The 21,048-nt window shown below is 40.8% G+C and overlaps 1 protein-coding gene across 9 annotated transcripts in view; it reads left to right on the forward strand.

The window, feature by feature from the left end:
- The window catches only part of ELF9 (RNA binding (RRM/RBD/RNP motifs) family protein), an 80,612-nt gene that overhangs the window by 18,096 nt on the left and 41,468 nt on the right, over positions 1 to 21,048 (forward strand). For 8 of the 9 annotated variants that reach the window (XM_087662909.1, XM_087662913.1, XM_087662908.1 and 5 more), the window contains 2 exons: positions 1,609 to 1,791; positions 7,307 to 7,414. In XM_087662909.1, coding sequence (XP_087519035.1) covers positions 1,609 to 1,791; positions 7,307 to 7,414 — 291 coding nt within the window. The remainder of the gene's footprint in view (positions 1 to 1,608; positions 1,792 to 7,306; positions 7,415 to 21,048) is intronic. The other variant, XM_087662914.1, reaches the window with a different exon arrangement.

Consider the following 21,048-nt stretch of genomic DNA (forward strand, 5'->3'; position numbering starts at 1 on the left):
CTTATTTCTCTCTGATGATGGTTTCACTATTTGGCCAGCATATATGGACACCTATTTCTCCCATAGCGTACGGGTCGCTATCGGACAAATTCGCATCTCCTCACATAGGCTTCAGATGGAGACAGGAAGATGGACAAATACACTAGCAGAGGATAGGACTTGCCAGCTTTGAGGTCGAGAGCGTGAGACGGAGCACTACATATGCAGATGCATAGTATACTATGACATACGAGGACGGTACCACTGCCTCGTCCGTGATGGATTTGGACCCCTTCGTCGTTTCATGGAGTACGAGGACCAGAGCTGCCTAGGTCTTTTCCTCTTGGAGCTTGAGAGGTGCCGAACTACACTACTGCGAGCCAAGAGGTCAGCTCATCTAGAGGGACACACAGAGAGAGCAGTGACAGGCTTCTTCTACAGAGTTGACCCTATTGACACTAACAGCCTAGCAGAGACAGAGCCACCCTGTCAGACACCTTACAGGCCACGCCGTGGAGTCACATTAGATAGAGCCATTTCCCTTCGTCGAGTACGACGACCTTGTCTACTAGGACCACCTCCGAGGAGGCCACACCACAGTTGAATTAGAGCCATTATCACGAGACACCGAAGACTCACCACCAGGCATATCAGTGAAGTAGCTAGGGACCGCATCATAGATAAGATCATGTGCAGATCTTGAGATCAGCTACAGCCGATAGTCTCCACCACACTTTTGTACATGGTTCTATCAGATCTGGTTCTCCTTTCCTTTCCTTTTTCTTTTCTATCGATGAAACAACACTACACATGGTTCAACCCTAGTATAGTCCCATCGTATAGTTAATTTCAATATTGTTTCATAGGGTACCCACTTATTTGTAATGTTATCTTTACCTTACTGATGAGATGACATTAGACACGGATGTACTCTGGATTTTGTCTCATAGGCCACATTGGCCTTATGTATATGTTAATATATCTTTCTTTCTTTCTTTCTCTCTTTCTGTCTCTTTCTCTCTCTTTCTCTCTCTCTGTTCTCTGTTCAGTGTTCATTGTGAGTCTGCTGTTCTTTGATCCAACATCTCTCACAATCTCCATGGCAGATAATGAGAGAGTGGGTGGGAAGGCTTACAATAGCCAATCACAATGCAATTAAATAGGACCAGATTGGCCAGGAAATAGGTGTGACCTGCATCAGGTGGGATGGCAGAAATGTGCTGGCCAGGTCAGCAGCATTCCATGCAGAAAAAGCCTAACAAAAATGATTTCCCAAGCAAGTTAGAGGGATGAAAAACATAATGTGCTGATCCAGCCAGAACCATAAATACCCATGATATGTGCAAAGCTAACACACCCACCTCACTTTGAACATAAGTTGATACACATGCTACCTTGGGCATAGTTCTTGTATGTCTTATATTAATATATTATCCATTGATTCAATCTTGTGGAGGTTTTTCGATAGGATTTTGGCCTAAACTATGTGTTTGCAAGTCATATGATGACAATTAGTGAAGTTGTTGTCATGCATGGGAAGTCTCAAAACAAATATAGTCTGCACATTGTGACAGCTCTATGTGCATTTTTATCTAATTCAGTGAGGGTTGATATTTGAAAAATTGATAGGGTGATCCTGTTCTTGAGACTCCACTTTATGGAGCTGAAGAAATGACGTTCGTACATGAAGAGGAAGTGTTTCCAACCTTGAAGATTGCAGAAGAGGCAGAAGAAAATACTCCTTCAGTAGAGGATATTCAAGAAAAAACACTTGCTAATAAGCGGAAATCAACCGATGAAATGGAAGCACAGGTAGTTATTTGTTGTTTTTGTTTATCTGTATAGAGGAAATGCTGTCACAGTTTTCTTCTTGTTAGGATTGACAGATTCTGAATATGTTGGTCCATTATTCATTGTGACTTCTATTATGAGAAACTATATTCTGCTTATGTAGGTACTTTAACTTTGAATAAGATATCTGAATTCTGGTTGCACAGTAGTGAATTTGGCCCTTGATCATATACCTAGGTTCTTAATATTGTAGCACATGACATGGGCTTGTTATGACGAGTAAGTTTGAATTGTTTTAGTAGTTGTGACTGTGCATGGAAGTGATTGCTTCATAAATGGAATACATTTTTTTTTTGTGTCATGTAAGTGATATGGCAAGGACAGCAGGCTTCATTTACTTACTGCTGTGCTTTGAGTGAAGCACACATCCGTTTTTTAGTATTGGAGACTGCATTGCATTTTTTCTTGAAGCATTACATTATTCTTTTGAATTGATAAGTTACAGCATGACCCTGAGATTTTGTGTAATTAGCAATAGACATGCAGACAATCAAATTAGGATTAACTAGCAATAGACATTCACACACAATGGGGTCAATACGGGTATGACCCTGGTATTTTGTGTTAATTAGCTGTATTTTTGCAGTGAATGCAAATATGAGTGTTGTCCCCTGCTGCAGAAGTGCATATATACCTCCATAAAAAGAAGATAGGATGAAGAAAAAAGGAATCTTCCATTTAGGTAATGCTGCATGTATTATATGACAATTGAGAAAGACGCATTTGCTGAGCAATTTGAGCACTGTATACTAGTCACTTGATTCAAGAAAGGGCTATGGTTTACTGCAAGAAGGAATAGGTGTGAATTGCTGGAAATCTGAAGGTTACTAGGGTGCTGATCACAATGGCTGTAAACCTCCTCTCTTGCTCATGTCCTCTTGCACCAACTTCTGCAGCCTCACTGCCACTTTGCTCCCAAACCTGTATGTTGTGAAGATATGCTAGGATTTTCTTATGGGACGCTGAAGCACACTAAGTGCATCTGAGTTTTGGGGCTATTTAATGATCTATTGAAGGTCTAATGTGTAATGAACCTATTTTAGTTTAGCATTCCCTCTCAGGTTCAAAACGAGAACCAAGAGGGATTGCCAAGCAAAGCTCACACCTATTTACCTTGAGAGGTCATACCCCAAAGCAGTCAAGGCATCAGTCCATGGATGCATATTGATTGCCCAAGAACCGACAAAGACTACAGAGGGAATGGTTATCATTCCTCTGAAGCTTAAAGGGTGAACCTAGAGAGGCCAAGGCATCGAACAAAGGGTGCATGTTAGCTGTTGAGTAATAAGTAGTGCTAGACTAGCCTAAGGATATACTAGCCTAGTATACCGTAAGGGACCTAGAAGGTGCTAGCCTAAGGGTGTGGCCACCAATGTGATGTTTGGCGATCTTTGCCAATGAAAGCCGTGGTGAGATGGAGATCTAAGGAAGGAGCCTTCGTAAGAGTGGCTAGATGAGTGTGTGGGGTGAAGTCTAATGTAGTTGGTGTGGTAGGCCAATCAACCAAACCTTTAGGAATCTTGAAATGTGTGGGCTGAGGGGACTATCCATATGCCACATGTCTAGCGGTGCTATGAGAGTGTACAACGGAAAGAGGAAAGTGAACATGGAGAGGAGACAAAGAGAGAATGTAGGAGAGAGAAGGAACAATGTGATTGCAATGGTTGAAGGTACAAGGCTGCAACAGTCAGCCCCAATATGCAGCTTTACGCATTAGTGTGGGTGCTAGACGGTGGTAGGGAAATGAGAAAATGAGGAGGGTTGGTTGATCGCGAACGATCATTGATGGACAATGAGAGTGGGATGGCAGTTTGCCCATATATAGGCACCAGGCCCAAAATAGGGTGTCCAAAGTGCCCAAAAAGAAATGCAAGTCAACAAAGAGACCAACCAACTCATGGCATTTCACGGTTATCTTTGTATGAATGAATCGATTCATTTTCGTCAATCAGCCGACCACAACCTAGATTGTACCTCTATTCGTACGAGCTAATCGTACTACAAAATCCATAGAAATGCTATACCATTTTCTATTAGTAATTCGTAAAGGATGCAACATTCTCACTTGTCTATGCCGTTCAGCTTTATTAAGTTGACACTGTGGGCAGTCATGCATGTAAGACTCAGCTATAGTCTTAATATGTGGCCAATAAAAATAGCGAGTGACCAAGAACAAAGTCCGGTGTATGCAAGGTGTCTAGCAGTTGGTGCATCATGACACTTATATAACCTTTTCTTGTGGATATCTTGATCATCAAACACACATACTTTGCCTTGCTTAAAAAGCAATCCATTACAAATGGAATACTTTTCCATCATCTTTCTCTTAGTAGTCAGCCTTTAGGCGTCTAGAGAGCCAAAGCTTCCTAGGCTAGTAGGTTCCTCTTGCACTAGTTGCCAGATCTTACCCAAGTGAAGATCGTTTTGGCAACACTTAGAAATCAGTTGAAATTTCGGAGAAGAATAAGGCATTGACTTCAGGAGTTCGACTAAGAGTATCGGCAACCATATTAGTTGCACCCTTCCTAAAGCAAATTTCGAAGTCACACTCTTGCATAAGCTCTGTCCATATTGCCTTGTGGCCTTAGAGATTGAGCTGATCACATAGGTATTTTGGTGAATGGTGGTTCGTTCAAATAATAAATTGGGGGCTGCACAAATAATGCTACTATACTTTAAGTGCATGGATGACCCCCAATAATTTCTTCTCTTGGGTGGTATAACGTGTTTAGGTGCCAAATGTTTGAATACATTGATCAAGCTTACTAGTCCAAACAACTGGCAGACTAACATGCTTCTTCTTGCTATACTCTTTTCAATTTCTTCGTTTTCCATATTCTTCATTTTCTATTTCAATTTATCATGTAGACTTAGACATAATTTTGTTTTTTTCTTTGATGAGAGATGATGATGCCAATTGTATTAGTTATGATCTCATAGGTCATTCTGGCCTTCTAGAGACGTTAATAGATCTTTTTTTCATTCTTTCTTCTCTTTCTCTCTCTCTCTCTCTCTCTCTCTCTCTCTCTCTCCCCGTTCATCATTGCATTGGTAGAGAATCTACACATTTCTCTTTCCTCACCATCACAGTCTTTCTCTCTCCCTGATGCCTACAACAACGTTTATCTTAACATTCAAACATAATCTTAAGATTAAACCAACGCTATAATTAAAGCAAACATTAAATGGTAAGGTGATGATAACATTTAATGTTACACTAGCATTAAGATTAATAATAACATTAACATTAACTATTGAATCGACAGAAATTACTAGCAACAAAAAATTCTAATGCTTATTCAGAGCACTATGTTTCAGCTTCCTATGTTAGTTTGCCATAGCCCTGGAGTGGCAGCTCCTTGGACTCCAATTGTCAGAACCATTGAAAATCCTTGCGCCCAAGCATTGCCTCAACACCAAACCTGAGAATGAGTAGAAGAAACAAGAATGAGTACTTGTTAGGTTTGAACCATCATGGTTCTATGAGGAAAAGTGGTTTTGTGCACATTGTTGGATCTCGCCTCCAATTGCAGGTTGGGGCTTTGATACCAATGAGCTGTTCCCTTAGGGTCCAACTTGGACATGAAACACAACGCAAGCCAAACTCACTAGGAAAGGAATTGGACATCAGAATCATCTCCCAACCACAGAGCAAAACGGGCTTACCCTCAAGCTTCGGAGCTAGCAGATCTTCAGGTCACGACTGCATCCCAAGGGTGATATCCCATACCACCAACCCACACCGTCCCTGTGTACGGATGCGTGGGCCGATGGGCCAAGATTCCAAGAGTGGTGATCATAGAATGAATGTGCACAATAAGACTTGGCTGCCCTAACCCTGAAGTGCTCTTAGTGCATTCGCACTAAGTCACTTCATGATCACTATGACCAATGCTATTAGCGCCCATCCGGATGTCTAGAGACATAACATGTGCACCCTCAGTTGACATGTAACTTTGATCTCCTTTGCTTCTTGGACTGTTAACCCTCTTTGTGTAGGGGCATTGTGTGTGGTTGTTGTCTGGAAAAAATCAATGAGGTGTGGCTGTCTGGCCCCTCTCTCTAGGGTGTTTGACTGGCCCGGTTAGGATCAGTGGGTGGGTAGAGTATGTCATACATCCTTGATGATATAGTATGGGGGTAGCATCTCAACTGATGCCTTAGTTTTGTCAGGTACTGTCACTCGCAGATCTCCCTCATCTCTCTCAGGTGTAGCCTCTATTTCTAGTACCCTGGCAGAACTGTAGCAGGCATTCATTATCATGAGAGCATTGTACTTTATCCTCAGGTTGTCTTCTAGCTTACTCAACAACCATATGTATCAATCCTTCTCTTGATTGCCACAGATCTTTGTAAACAGTCTGCAGCAACACTGCAGCCATTTGCAGACATCCATCTCTTGGTTGCAGATATATCAGAGCTGGATTTCGTTTGTGAGAGAGTCGAAGATGATCATTAGAGATATAGCTCATTGGATGGATTCAAATTAGTGTCTGAACGAGATGAGGAAGGGGAGAGTTTAGAATTTGGATTTTTTGTCCTTTGGATTTTGTGGACCTTGTTTAGCCTGGGTCTTATGATTGAGACTGTCTCAAACTGAGGAGACACCAATGTCTCAGAAGGTGGACATGTGGGTGATTCAGGTCATGAGATATGAAAAATCTCACGTCTCTTGTTTTAGAAAAAGGGATATGAATATGTTTTGGGGCTTAACAGAGGCCCACCATTTCAGTGAAAAAAGGCATTTGCTTGGAAGGTTTATGGACATTCAAGGATCAGTAGGGCTGAGGGCTGGAAGGTGCAGGTTGTTGGAGAAGAGTTTTTAATTAAAAAAAAAGGGGGGGGGGGGGGGGTGTTTTTTGAAGAAGGCGAGAAGAGGAAGGTTGGTAGGAGGCGTTTATAAGAGGAGGAAGAAGTGACACAGATGAGAAGTTTTGGCAGCATTGTAGAGGCTGGAGAGAGGGAGGTGGCTGCTTTGGGGAAGGTAGCATAGGGAGGGCTAGCACTTGTAGTGAGCCGAGCTAATTAACCAAATCATCGGTTCCAAACGTAGACCTCTTCTTTCAGGTCAAGAGCACATATCTGCAATAGGGATGAGTTGGGCAAGGGACTTCAATCTATGAGCAACCCCCTCTGTTAGTATCTCTCTCTTTACAACCCTGAATTCTTGAAACCCAGATGAGTATTGGCTATCAAGAGGGAAAACTGTCAAAGGGAGCATTATTTTGTGATACTGCCCTCTGAGTCCGTGCTTCTGCTTTTTGACTTGGTTACTCTTGAAATTTGAATGTTGTTCAGCATTAAGTTATTGGTTTACTAATTGTCATGTCCAAAGAATGTTAGTTTTAGGCTCCTTGTGTAGGTTCTGAAGTCTAAATTATCTTTTATTTTTTTGGCATCTGCTAACAATTTGAAACTTTAAATCTTCTGTCTACTTACAATCACGTAACAACCCGTGTGAATTGACTCTCTTCAGGATGTCAAAAAGCAGGTTTCTAACAGTAACCCAGAAGGCTGGTTCGAACTAAAAATCAACACACATGTTTATGTGATGGGATTGCCAGAAGATGTCACCGTTGAAGAGGTAACCACAAATATTAAAAACATAATCTTCTTTAAGATGCTTATTTCATCTGGAAAAACTGTATTTTATATAATTGAAAAGGCCCAAAGGGCTCTTCTTTATAATGTTTATAATTGGGAAAAAGACATAGCTTGTCCCTAGTAAAAGGAGGAGCACGTTAGTGTACAGGAAAGTTCTCCTTTGTGTCCCTTGTCTACCTTTTGATTTGGAGCTTAGAGCTTTTACAATGCAGACAACCAATTGTCACTGTGCCATTTAGTTGGTTCTCTTCATCTGTGAGTTAGCTGTCTTGATTGTTCAAAGTTTTTTTTCCCTTAAAGTACTGTTATAACACCACAACGAGCTTACAACATCAAATATGAAAAGGACACTGGTATAAATATGTTTTAGAACATTTTGACAGTTTCAGATCTCTGTTCTTAACCTGTCCTTGTCTTCAGCCTATCCTGCTGAATTGTCCTGCTTTTGAGTAAATTATACATCTGTGTGAGCTATGGAGGATCAAAGCTTAGCTGAGAGTACACAATTGACAGTGAAGAGAGCGTGAGAGTGAAGACATAGCACGACTCCCAATACAATTGCCAAGAGTGTAATGAAAGTACAAAGTACAACCCTTAAAACCTTAGGGTTGTTAATGTGCGTTCACACCCAAAAGGTGTAAAACACGATAAGTGCCCAAATTGTGTAACATAAAATAAAAGATAATACAATTAGGGGAAAAAAAACCTCTCATAAGGAGAGTATACTATGGATCATCGACACTTCTCTATGAGCATAGGTATGAGTCAAATCCAACAAACCCTCGTAGAGTGAAAAGTGATCAGCATACAAGGATCATCCACCAAAGGAGATCAAATTTAAAGCATTGCGAAATGCTTCAAATTTGTCACGAGGTAGAGCTTTGGTAAAGATGTCTACCACATTATTGGTGGTAGGACATTAGACAAGGCTGGTATCTTTTGCTTGTAGCCTCTCTTTGACAAAGTGATAGTGGATATCTATGTGTTTCATGCGTGCATGAAACATTGTCAGTAAACAAAGGAGTAGGCTTTGTGACAGATACATCAAAATCAGCCAACAAACGTCTCAGCCATACACATTCAATTGTGGTAGTGAAAGCTACCTTGTATTCAGCTTCACAAGTGATGTGGCAACAATGGATTATTTCTTGCTAAGCCAAGAGATCCAAGATGAGCCAAGAAAGAAACAATTTCCACTCGTAGAGTGACGTGAATCAAAATCACTAGCCCAATGTGAATCACTATAAGCATGTAGTTGGAGTGATCCCCCCTTGGCATAAAGTAGGCTAAGAGTCCTAGTACCTTGCAAGTAATGGAAAACATGCTTCATAGCTTGCCAATGTGACGTACGTGTGCTGTGCACATATCTGCTCAGGGCTGAAAGTGCAAATTGAATATTTGGCCTTGTGTTGCATAGATAAATGAGACATCCAACTGTTGGAGCATATGTATGAATGTCAAACAAATCAATGTCATCATGCAAGGATAGCTTGAGTCGATTCTCCATCGGTGTACGAATTGGCTGGCAATTCTCAAGTAACGATGACGGAAAGACAAGAGGCCAGGAATTCTTTGAGAACAAAGTGGACTTCTCCTTTTGTGGTGACTTGAAGTCCACCAATATATTTGGACTATGACATTCCAATGCCTTCAATATTATGAATGAACTGAATGTCCAAATAGTAATGCAAAGGTCCCAAAATTGTCATTTCAAAAGTTTATTGCAAATTTTTCTTAAATACTGAAATTCGATCAGCATGTGTTCCTGTGAACAAAAGATCATCTACATAAAGACGTGACCAGCAAGGATCCCCCCTCTTTGCATATGTAAAGAGTAACTTTGATGAGCTATTAATGAATCCTTGGCTTAGTAAAAAGGCATCAATTTTTGCATACCAAGCTCGGGGAGCTTGCTTTAAACCATACAAATCCTTTTTTAGTTTACATACCAAGTGTTTGGATCCCTTATCTACAAAACCAATGGGCTGCTGTACGTACACTTATTCTTGAAGTTTCCCATGTAAAAATGCAGTCTTAATATCAAGCTGGGTGCACAGTCCAACCATGATGGGCGGCCAAAGCAACCATAGATTGAATGGTAGTCATACGGGATGTAGGAGCAAATGTCTCCTCATAGTCAATGCCTTTCTTTTGTGCGTAGCCTTTGGCCACAAGCTTGGCTTTATACTTATCAATGGATCCATCTGCATTTCTTTTCAGCTTATAGACCTACTTTGTACCAATGGCTTTCTTTCCAACAAGCAATGTCACTAAATCCCATGTTTGATTCTTTATGATAGAATCCAAATCAGCTTGCATTGTTGCCATCCAATGCACACTTTGTTGTGCATCCTCAAAACATTCAGGCTCCTCATCATCAAGTGTGTGTGTTGCCTTAACAAACTCCATTGTATTAGCATGATCATGCAGATGGACATGTCTTCTAGTATGACCAGCAATAGGAGCATCCAAATGACTATCTTTCAGAGTCTGCAAGTACCATCTAGGCATCTACCTAGCTTCATGACTATGCGTAAGTGAACCTCAAATTCAGTATCTTGCCGAATGTTCAGATCAGCCGTAAGCTGAATTTCTGCATTGCTCAATGGATCAACTAGTCGAACATCGTGTTTATTTACTGAAGTTTCAGTTGCATCACCAAAAGAAATGGGCATCAGCCCTTCAAACACATCATTTGCAGCCTGATATGTATCAAAATCAGTAGGGGATAATTTTGATTTTTCATCAAAAACCACATCCCTATTGACAAAGACTTTCTTGGAAACAGGATCATATAGTCTATATCCTTTGCTCTCGTTGCTATATCCTATACAAATGCATTTGACAGACTCGTTATCCAACTTCTTTCTTAGTACTTTGGAAATATGAGCATACGCAAGATACCCTAAAGTACGAAGATGGCCAACTGAAGGTTTCCGGCTGTTCCAAGCCTCAAAAGGCATAACATTTTTTAATGTCTTGGTCGTTATCCAACTTCTTTCTTAGTACTTTGGAAATATGAGCATACGCAAGATACCCTAAAGTACGAAGATGGCCAACTGAAGGTTTCCGGCTGTTCCAAGCCTCAAAAGGCATAACATTTTTTAATGTCTTGGTAGGGCACCTATTCAAAACATGACAAGTACACATAACTGCTTCTATCCAAAAGCCATGTGGCAAATTGTAACCGGCCTTCCTTCTTGGAATGGGTGGTGATAACCTGATTTAAGAGTTAATTACAGCAATAAATAAATGCACATAAAATGAAATACACACTTTACCATAACATTCTTGGACAGTAGACATCCTGTTGGCCCCAAAATTGGCGCCCCTTGCGGTATTTCTTTAGCTTTCATTCAATTGGAAGGAGTACAACTTGAGATTCTTCAATCTCCTCTTGCTAACCAATTGCTCTTGCTGTCATAAATGTCCAACAAGCCTTTTGGGTCATTTGCCCCTTGATTCACCCAAGACTTCTTCTTCTGCTTGATTGCATCCCACTCTATGAAAACATCTTGCTGTAATTTCTCAGCTGAGCGCAAAGATTAGCACTAGCATAAAGCTTTGGCTTGCAACCAGGTGCCTCGGGCCCACCAAATCAAGAGATTTGATGTATCCCAGCAATGGAACCATGAAACCGGCCTTCCTTCTTGGCAATGGGTGGTGATAACCTGATTTAAGAGTTAATTACAGCAATAAATAAATGCACATAAAATGAAATACACACTTTACCATAACATTCTTGTACAGTAGACACCCTGTTGGCCCCGAAATTGGCACCCCTTGCGGTATTTCTTTAGCTTTCATTCAATTGGAAGGAGTACAACTTGAGATTCTTCAATCTCCTCCTGCTAACCAATTGCTCTTGCTGTCATAAATGTCCAGCAAGTCTTTTGGGTCATTTGCCTCTTTGATTCACCCAGGACTTCTTCTTCTCCAATTTGACCCTTGGCTGGTCAAATGCTACTCCAAATCAATTCGGGATGGGCTGGCTTTTGAAATCCCTTGATAATCTTCAATTATCTGCTGATTTCAGTCCCTTGAGCCTTCAATCTTTGGCACGGATCCCAAGGTGTTTGCTAAACCCTAATTTCTGCTGTAAATTAGGGTTTATTGCAGAAATTACAGATCAGCCCACCAAAAATGGCTGAAATCTCCTCCAAATGGCTGAGAATTGCTGAGAATGGCTGAGCATAGGCTGAAGGAGATGAGAGAATGCTGTAGAGAGAGAAAATTCTGAGATTTGTGGCGAAGAACTGATCAAAATCAGCTGCTGCCCTGCTGTACCGGTCCCAAATAGATGCACCAACAACAATAGGAGCATCAGAGACTGTGATCTTTAGGAGAAAGTGCATCAGCAGCAATTGCCAGCTTCCCAAGGTCAAGAATATGCAATCTCCATCACCAAAATGGTCTCCAATGGCTGGGAATTGGCCCCAAAAGCTGGCAGCAATAGTCCAACACCTCTTTCCAACAGCTCCAAAATGAAAAATGAGATTTCCCTCTCCCTTTAGCCCTATTTAGCCTTTCCCCCACTTGCATGGGAAAGTTTTGCCAAGTAGCAGCTTTCTTAATCCATTTTCAGCAATTTCCAGCCATTTAATTAATTTTCAGAATTAATTAATTCTGAAAATTAATTCAGTCCTTAATCCATGCCCAAAAAATTGACCTTGCCCATCCAAAAATTAATTGGCTAGGCCATTTGCAACCCAAAGTGGTCCCATGCATTAATTGACTCTTGGACAAGCATTAATCCATTAATTAATGCCTAGTCCCTAGTGTCACCACTGACACTTAATGGCCAATTAATGGTCCTAGGGGCAAACTGACACCAAAATTCACCTAGAATCTAACAAGTGTAACTTGTTACAACTTTTGCCTTTGACACCCATCTTTTTCACAGGGTCCTTGGGCCTTCAATTGTGAAAAAGTAGCTTGCACCTCACATGTGCATCTTTTAATTGCACATTTGATTAATCCTTTAATCAAATGTCAATTAAACATAAGTAAATCATCAAATTTTCACGTCCTCGTGACACAAACTCTTAGCTTTTAGCATACATCTGGCCATCTCCATGAGTGACCGATTCTTTCTTTTTGTAACCCCATTTTGCTGTGGAGCATATGGATTAATGGACAATGCCTTTCTGCTTTAAAAAATTATTCAACAAGAAGACGTATTCCCCCCTCGGTCCGAACAGAGAGTCTTAATCCTATAGCTAGATTGATTTTGAGCAAGTGCAACAAAAGCCAAAAATGCTTCATATACCTACTTTTTCACCAATGAGTAAACACAACAAGAATGACTAAAATCATAAACAAAGGTGATGAAATAATATCATCCATCCAATGACTTTGTTTGCATAGGTCCACATACATCCGAATGCAAAATTTGTAATCTTGCGGTTGCCTTAAAAGCAACATCATGAGGAAACAAGAATCGATGCATTTTTCTGAAAATGCATCCCTCACAAATATACTTAGGAGGTCTCTCCAAGAGAGAGAAGCCATCTAGCATCTGAGTACATTGCATAAGCATCAAACTGCCATAGTTGAGATGCCCTATGTGAGCATGCTATAACTCTACTTGTGACATAGCAGGAGTAAGAGTAGATGCTAAATAGATTGATTGATTGGTCGAATAGGCATCTAACTCAGAGTCTCCATGACATAATGTTCCAATCAAAGTCAAAGTCAAGAATTCTTTATCCTTTACCATACATTTGTCATCATCAAATGTGACTTGCGTACCACACTTTGCTAAAGAAGAAATGGATAACAAATCCTTCTTTATGCGTGGCACAAATAATGCATCCTATAAACAAAGAGTAGAGCCATCAATGGCTTTTAAGACAATCTCCCAACACCTCTAACGGGGTAAGATGCATTGTTGGCACATTGCACAAACTTGCCAATAGGAGTTGCAATAACAGAGGAAAAAAATATGTGTGGGATGTGATGTGCTTAGAAGCACTATTGTCAAAGAACCAAGTGCTAGCATCCTCAGTAGAGCTAAATGCTCCATCAGCCCAAGAAGAGTCATGACTGTAAGTGTAAAAACAATAGTCATGGTCTACAACAAAAGATGTGGACTCTATAGTAGTACTAGTAGTAGAAGGTGCATTAGAAACAAACATCCATGACTCCTCCTTGGCGATGCGCTTCTTACATTCTGTGATGTAATGACCTGGCTTCTTGCAATAGTGGCACTTGCTCTTCTTGGCTTGTGTGCCCCTCCACACACCACCATCCCTCCCCCCCCAAACTGAGAATTGCTGAGAATGGCTGAGCATAGGCTGAAGGAGATGAGAGAATGCTGTACAAAGAAAATTATGAGATTTGTGGCTAAGAACTTATCAAAATCAGCTGCTGCCCTGCTGTACCAGTCCCAAACAGATGCACCAACAACAATAGGAGCATCAGAGACTGTGATCTTCAAGAGAAAGTGCATCAGCAGCAATTTCTAGCTTCCCAAGGTCAAGAATATGCAATCTCCATTACCAAAATGGTCTCCAATGGCTGGGAATTTGCCCCAAAAGCTGGCAGCAACAGTCCAACACCTCTTTCCAACAGCTCCAAAATGAAAAAACGAGATTTCCCTCTCCCTTTAGCCCTATTTAGCCTTTCCCCCACTTGCATGGGAAAGTTTTGCCAAGTGGCAGCTTTCTTAATCCATTTTCAGCAATTTCTAGCCATTTAATTAATTTTCAGAATTAATTAATTCTGAAAATTAATTCAGTCCTTAATCCATGCCCAGAAAATTGACCTTGCCTATCCAAATATTATTTGGCTAGGCCATTTGCAACCCAAAGTGGTTCCATGCATTAATTGATCCTTGGATAAGCATTAATCCATTAATTAATTCCTAGTCCCTAGTGTCACCACTGACACTTAATGGCCAATTAATAGTCCTAGGGGTAAACTGACACCAAAATTCACCTAGAATCTAACAAGTGTAACTTATTACAACTTTTGCCTTTGACACCCATCTTTTTCACAGGGTCCTTGGGCCTTCAACTGTGAAAAAGCTTGCACATCACATGTGCATCTTTTAATTGCACATTTGATTAATCCTTTAATCAAATGTCAATTAAACATAAGCAAAGCATCAAATTTTCACGTCCTCGTGACACAAACTCTTAGCTTTCAGCATACATTTGGCCATCTCCATGAGTGACCGATTCTTCCTTTCTGTAACCCCATTTTGCTGTGGAACATATGGATTGATGGACAATGCCTTTCTGCTTCAAAAAATTATTCAACAAGAAGGCATGTATTCCCCCCTCAGTCCGAATGGAGTCTTAACCCTATAGCTAGATTGATTTTGAGCAAGTGCAACAAAAGCCAAAAATGCTTCATATACCTCTAACTTTTTCACCAATGAGTAAACACAGCAAAAATGACTAAAATCATAAACAAAGGTGACGAAATAATATCATCCATCCAATGACTTTGTTTGCATAGGTTCACATACATCCGAATGCAAAATTTGTAATCTTGCGGTTGCCTTAAAAGCAACATCATGAGGAAACGAGAATCGATGTATTTTTCTGAAAATGCATCCCTCACAAATATACTCAGGAGGTCTCCCCAAGAGAGGTAAGTCATCTAGCATCTGAGTATACTGCATAAGCATCAAACTGCCATAGTTGACATGCCCTATGTGAGCATGCCATAACTCTACTGATGACATAGCAGGAGTAAGAGTAGATGCTAAATAGATTGATTGATTAATCGAATAGGCATCTAACTCAAAGAGTCCATGGCATAATGTTCCAATCAAAGTCAAAGTCAAGAATTCTTTATCCTTGACTATACATTTGTCATTATCAAATGTGACTTGCATACCACACTTTGCTAAAGAAGAAATGGATAACAAATACTTCTTTATGCGTGGCACAAATAATGCATCCTATAAATAGAGAGTAGAGCCATCAATGGATTTCAAGATAATCTCCCAACACCTCTAACGGGGTAAGATGCATTGTTGGCACATTGCACAAACTTGCCAATAGGAGTTGCAATAACAGAGGAAAAAAAATCTGTGTGGGATGTGATGTGCTTAGAAGCACTACTGTCAAAGAAGCGAGTGCTAGCATCCTCAGTAAAGCTAAATGCTCCATCAGCCCAAGAAGAGTCATGACTGTAAGTGTAAAAACAATAGTCATGGTCTACAACAAAAGATGTGGACTCTATAGTAGTACTAGTAGTAGAAGGTGCATCAGAAACAAACATCCATGACTCCTTCTCCTTGGCGATGCTCTTCTTACATTCCATGATGTAATGACCTAGCGTCTTGCAATAGTGGCACTTGCTCTTCTTGGCTTGTGTGCCCCTCCACACACCCCGCCCCCCCCGCGCGTGTCTTGTTGCTTTGAGAAGTACGTGAACTTCTGGAACTCTGCGGAGCATTTTTTGATTGGCTGCCCTTGTCCTTCTGCCTTGTCCGAGAGTAGCTGAATCCCATCTCTGATACCAAATGTGAGCTATGAGGACCGAAGCTCAATTGTTGAGAGTACACAGTTGAGAGTGTGAGAGTGAAGACACGGCACGACTCCCAATACAATTTCCAAGAGTGTAATGAAAGCACAAAGTACAACTCTTAGACCTTAGGGTTGTTAATGTGCATTCACGCCTGAAAGGTGTAAAACAACACGACAAGTGTCCGAACTGTGTAACATAAGCACATAAAATAACAGAAATATAATTGGGGGAAAAAACCTCTCATAAGGAGAGCAAAAAGTCACGTAGGTGTGATAAAAGGCCATAATGATACATCTGACAATATGCGCCGCTTTAGGATATAGTCAGGTGATGGGTCTCGGATTGAAACCCTACCTAGTTTGGGTTGCAACACTGACTTATGCCAAAATCCAAAAAGGAAAGGTTCGAATGAGTACCAAGCTCGATTCTTTCTACCGAAGGAGCCTCTAAGCCACTTGAACGACCATTTCATTTGGATGACCATAAATGTGGGACATGCGAGCCCAATGATGTCATTCTCCTTTGTGAGCATAGGTGTGAGTCAAACCCAACAATTAGTCAATTGAAAGTGCCAAAAGAATGAAGGACTTCAGAATTTGGATATAAAGGAAAAGCTCATGAAGAAAATTTAAAGAAAGGGAAAGCTAGTTGTCCCTAGGCTTTCGTATTAATGCCTGCCTTCAAAGGGAGAGTCTAGCTCCTGAAAGACAAAGGAGAGGTTCTTGAGGCTTCCACATGCTCTTTGAGTGATTTTGAAGCTTCTTCCAATAGGCTTTGAGGGAGTTATTATGTCCAGCCAGCTCGACCCTCCATCAGCATCCTGGAGTGTCTATTGATTCTAGATACTGCTCGTCTCCCAAAAGGGCTACAAGTGCTCTCAAGGTCTCCTCATTAGAAAAGGGTGATAGTATTGCTGCTCTTATGTTATCTTTGTCTACTTTCCTGGTGCTCTGCCATACTATCTATCTTACCTTTGAAACCCAATGGGATTGGTCAAGGAATCCAACAGGGTAGTACTGTGATCTGTGGCCACCTATCCCACCTCTTGGCATGATTTAGCTGTAGAGCCATTTGACCTCCTCAGTTTGTCTGGAGCTTTTAGTGTGAGAAAAGTCCTAGGTAAGTCTCTTGCCTTGTTTGGGGCAAGTCCTTATACATTGTGCTTCCTCAGTACTCTTGAGGGTCCAAGAGCAGCACAACTTACATTTGTTGGGCAAGAGGCTGCAAAAGGATGTGTGACTGGCTGGATTGATAGCATGAGTAGTACTGAGCAGTGGCGAAGTAGCAACCAGCTGTGCTTCGATGTCGAACAGTATTGACAGTCTAGAGCAGTCAAATGATTCAGCAGCATGTTCAATGAACAAGAGAGACTTAATGTCGAACACCAGCATTGACAGTCTGGAGCAGTCAAATGATGCAGCAGCATGTTCAATGAGCAAGAGAGACTTGTGTTTTAGCATTTTGGCAAGGACAGCAATGTGGCAAGCTGGAGCACACATGGAGCGCTGCAAAAGCTGCATTGGGGGCAGCACCAGCAGTATAGAAGTTTGCTGATAATGTGGCGCAACAGGTGTAGTTGAGGACTGTAGTAGCTGTTTTCGCATGCTAGTTTCATGGTTTTTATGGTAAGCTTTTATGTGCGTATGCAAATGTATGTTATTTTTGGAGTATGGTTGGTTGAAACAATCTTGCCCTTTTTTTAAACTTGTTTTTGGCCATGGGAGAAATGTTTTAACAATACCTACTAGGTCACTTGTGTTTGTGTACCTGTTACAAACTTTGAGGTTGTCTGCAGCCATCACTTCACCTATTACAGCTGTGAGTAATTTTGCAGTGCCACAGCCTTAGACAATCAGGATTGGACAACAGGAAATGCCCTGAAACTACACTTTTCTGCCATTTCACCATTTTCATTTCTGTTTCCTTTCATGTTTCCATTTCTGCCTTTCTCATCTCTATAGCTACCGGAAACTCCCCGAAACTCCAAAATTTTACCGTTTCCATTCTCTTTCTGTTTCACTGTTTCCCATGACTGCGAATAGGTCTTCTCATCCAACTGACTTACTGCCACAAGTGCCATTTTATGGTTGCTTCCTACCCAGCTTTTGGCACACATGACTTTTTCTGCACAGAAAAAGCGAAATGCAGCTTTTAAAATGCAAAAGCTAAACACAACAATAGCTAACTTGTAAAATTTAAAGGGTAGACTCTCTAAATTAAATTGATTGATCCTTTTACTTCTTGATTTGGTCATGTTGCTATATCAACAAATGCCAGGTCATCACACTAGAACATCTCTAAATCCTCTTTCCAATTGTGGGATTTTTATTGGAAAGTCAAATTCCTAGGGGAAGTTGAGAACTTTGGCCCCCCTTGACACTAAACATGATCATCATGCAATCCTATACGTGTCCATTTCATTACCTAGTAGTAGGGTTAGATTGATGATATAGTTTTCTGACTTGAAGGCTCTTTGGGCCTGACATTCCTGTTCTGGGGATTTGAAAGGCTGCTGCAGATGTGTGCCTCTTCCCAGGATGTGATGGACTTCATTGCCCGTTCTTGACCATCCTTGAGTTGTCTATTTTTTACTTTTACTATTCAATATCCAATGTTTATGTGCTTATATTTTATGCTTCTGGTTCCTTTGCACTCTCTCATGGTTTTATGGGAAACATGTCTATGGTTTCATGAGGAACAAGTCTTTGCTGGACTCAGGCACCTTTTCCCACATTACCACTCAGATGCTCTAGCATTATAGCCCACCAGATTGGTTGTTCACACAACCATTGTCTTTGTGATGTTCTTAGCTACTATTTTTCATATAGTTCCTTGTATACCTTAGGGGGATTTCTGTGGTGTTGTTAATAGTTTTCTTTCCATGAAAAAAAGAGAGAATTTCTTTCTTCGGTTTCTCAAAGAGATAGGTTACATGCAAGCTATCATTAAAGGGAAGGACCAGTTTTGTGTAGCTGTACTATTGTCGAAATGAGTCTGTGGATCCATATTTGAGATGGAGAGAAGCAGGCTACACTCAATATCTCATTGCACAGGCTGTATGCACCTTCTCTCTTTGCACAATCTGCATGCAGGTTTGCACACAGTCCTACATGCACCCTTGCACATAGTCTCTCTCAGTAGTTCATGCAACCTGTCTCAGCCCTACTTGGGTTTTCAAAAATTTGTGCAATTTGTAGCCTGTCTTGCCCATCCTTGCCATTTTTTGCTGTGCAAAAAAACTTTGAAAACCCTATATGTGCTAAAGCCCTAGTTTTTTGAATTTAGAGGTGTTCATAAATTTGTCCAATTTTGGGTCCATCTTGCTTGTCCCATTGTGAATTTCGAAGAAATATTCAATTTCATGCACCTGGTGCCCAGAATTTTGGGAGTTTTCGATTGACCTGCCCAACTTCTCAAATTTCTTGAAATTTCCATTTAGAAAAATTGGGGCTTTTGCTAGGTTCATCTTCCATTTTGTGGATCTTCATGGAGTTTGTGCAAATTTAGCAATTTTTTTTGACATTTGTGCGTAAAATTTTGGGGATTTTCATCCAAATTGCCTCAACTTTCGATTTTGACAAATCTCAGTTTGCTGCATCAACATTACTTTGTGTAAATGCCAAAACAACATCTACATCGACATTTGCAAGGATTGTAAGCTCTTTCTTACCTCATTTTATTTTTCAGCCCTTTTTTTTCTGCACAAAGGTGTTGGGAGTTAGGAAATAACTCCCTTGTCCATTTTTGGACAAATTTGAGTAGTTGTCTCAGTTGCAATTTGTATTTAGCATGTGGAAAGATGACACGTAATTAGAACGGGCTGTTTGGGATGCTTTCTATTGATGACAAGTGGGATGGTATCGACTATTCCACTTGGTAAAACATGATGAAGCATGTATTGATAGCAAAAGAATTTTGGGGAATTGTCATGGGTTGACATGTACGGCCAACAGCTTTAATGCAATTCCATGTGCTAGGGCTTCTACTTCAGGTGGGTCTACTAACACTTCTAGTTCTTCAAGGGTTATTGTTGTTGCTCCTACTGCTCGGATATGTAGGATACTCAAGTATATTCTTTGATTGCTCTGTCGATGAAGAGACTCATTATTTCGCACATTCACTCATGTTGGACTACAAAGAGTGCTTGGGATAAGTTTGCATATCTTTATTAGGTTAGGAATGAGGCACATATTGCCTATTTGAGAAAGCAATTAGATTCTGATGATACATGAAGGGGACAGCATGGATGCCTATCTTACACGGATTACATATTGGCATGAGTAGTTGGTGAACATTGACGTAGAGATATCCAAGAGCAATCTTGTCTCTATTGTGTTGGTGGTCTTCCACAATCCTATCAGATGTTTGCTACCACCTTGCGAGTGGTTTCTTAGGGAAATGGGCATCAACACTTTGTTGACAAGTTGGCCACACTTCTATTGGAGGAGCAGTAGAGTTATCTCAATCACTTTGCTATCACCTTCGATCGTCAAGGCCTCCTCTCATCGTAGAGGCCAAAGGGAAGTCATCAACCAACCATTAGAAGGAAACGGTTCTTTGCACAAAGAAGACTAGCAAAAAAAGAAGAGATGCAACTACTGCTGCAAGCCAGGGCATGAGATCTTTGAGTGTCACAAGCAGAAGGCTATGGAGGAGAAGAAGAAACAAGCCTCATTGGCTTTCATGACTACCATGTCTAGTCCTCCTAGTGATGGGAAGAATGAAGCGGCTAATCTTGCACAATCTTTGAGTTCATATGCTTTTGTAGTGTATTGTTTTTATGACCCCATCATGCATGATGTAGGCCTTTTAGCAAAGGATAGTGAGTAGCATTGGTATTTTGATAGTGGTGCTAGCAAGCACATTACCACATCCAAGCATCTTTCATTGCTTTGGTTGATGCTACAAAGGGGGGCATTGTCACAGTGGCCAACAATGCTACTTGTACAATCCAAGGCATCGGGAAAATCATTATTATTATAGTGAATGAGGATGTTGTCACTTAAAGGGTGTCAGTAATTGCTACTAGTGGCTTTGAAGTTCGCTTCATTGGCCCACAATGTGTGGTTAAAGACATATATGATGATGACGTATCACTGATACTTTATTGCCATGGCTTGAATAGACTTG

This window comes from Lygodium microphyllum, chromosome 22 (genome assembly GCF_053477565.2).
Source record: "Lygodium microphyllum isolate KBCC chromosome 22, Lygodium_microphyllum_v1.1.10, whole genome shotgun sequence".
Classification (NCBI taxonomy): Eukaryota; Viridiplantae; Streptophyta; class Polypodiopsida; order Schizaeales; family Lygodiaceae; genus Lygodium; species Lygodium microphyllum.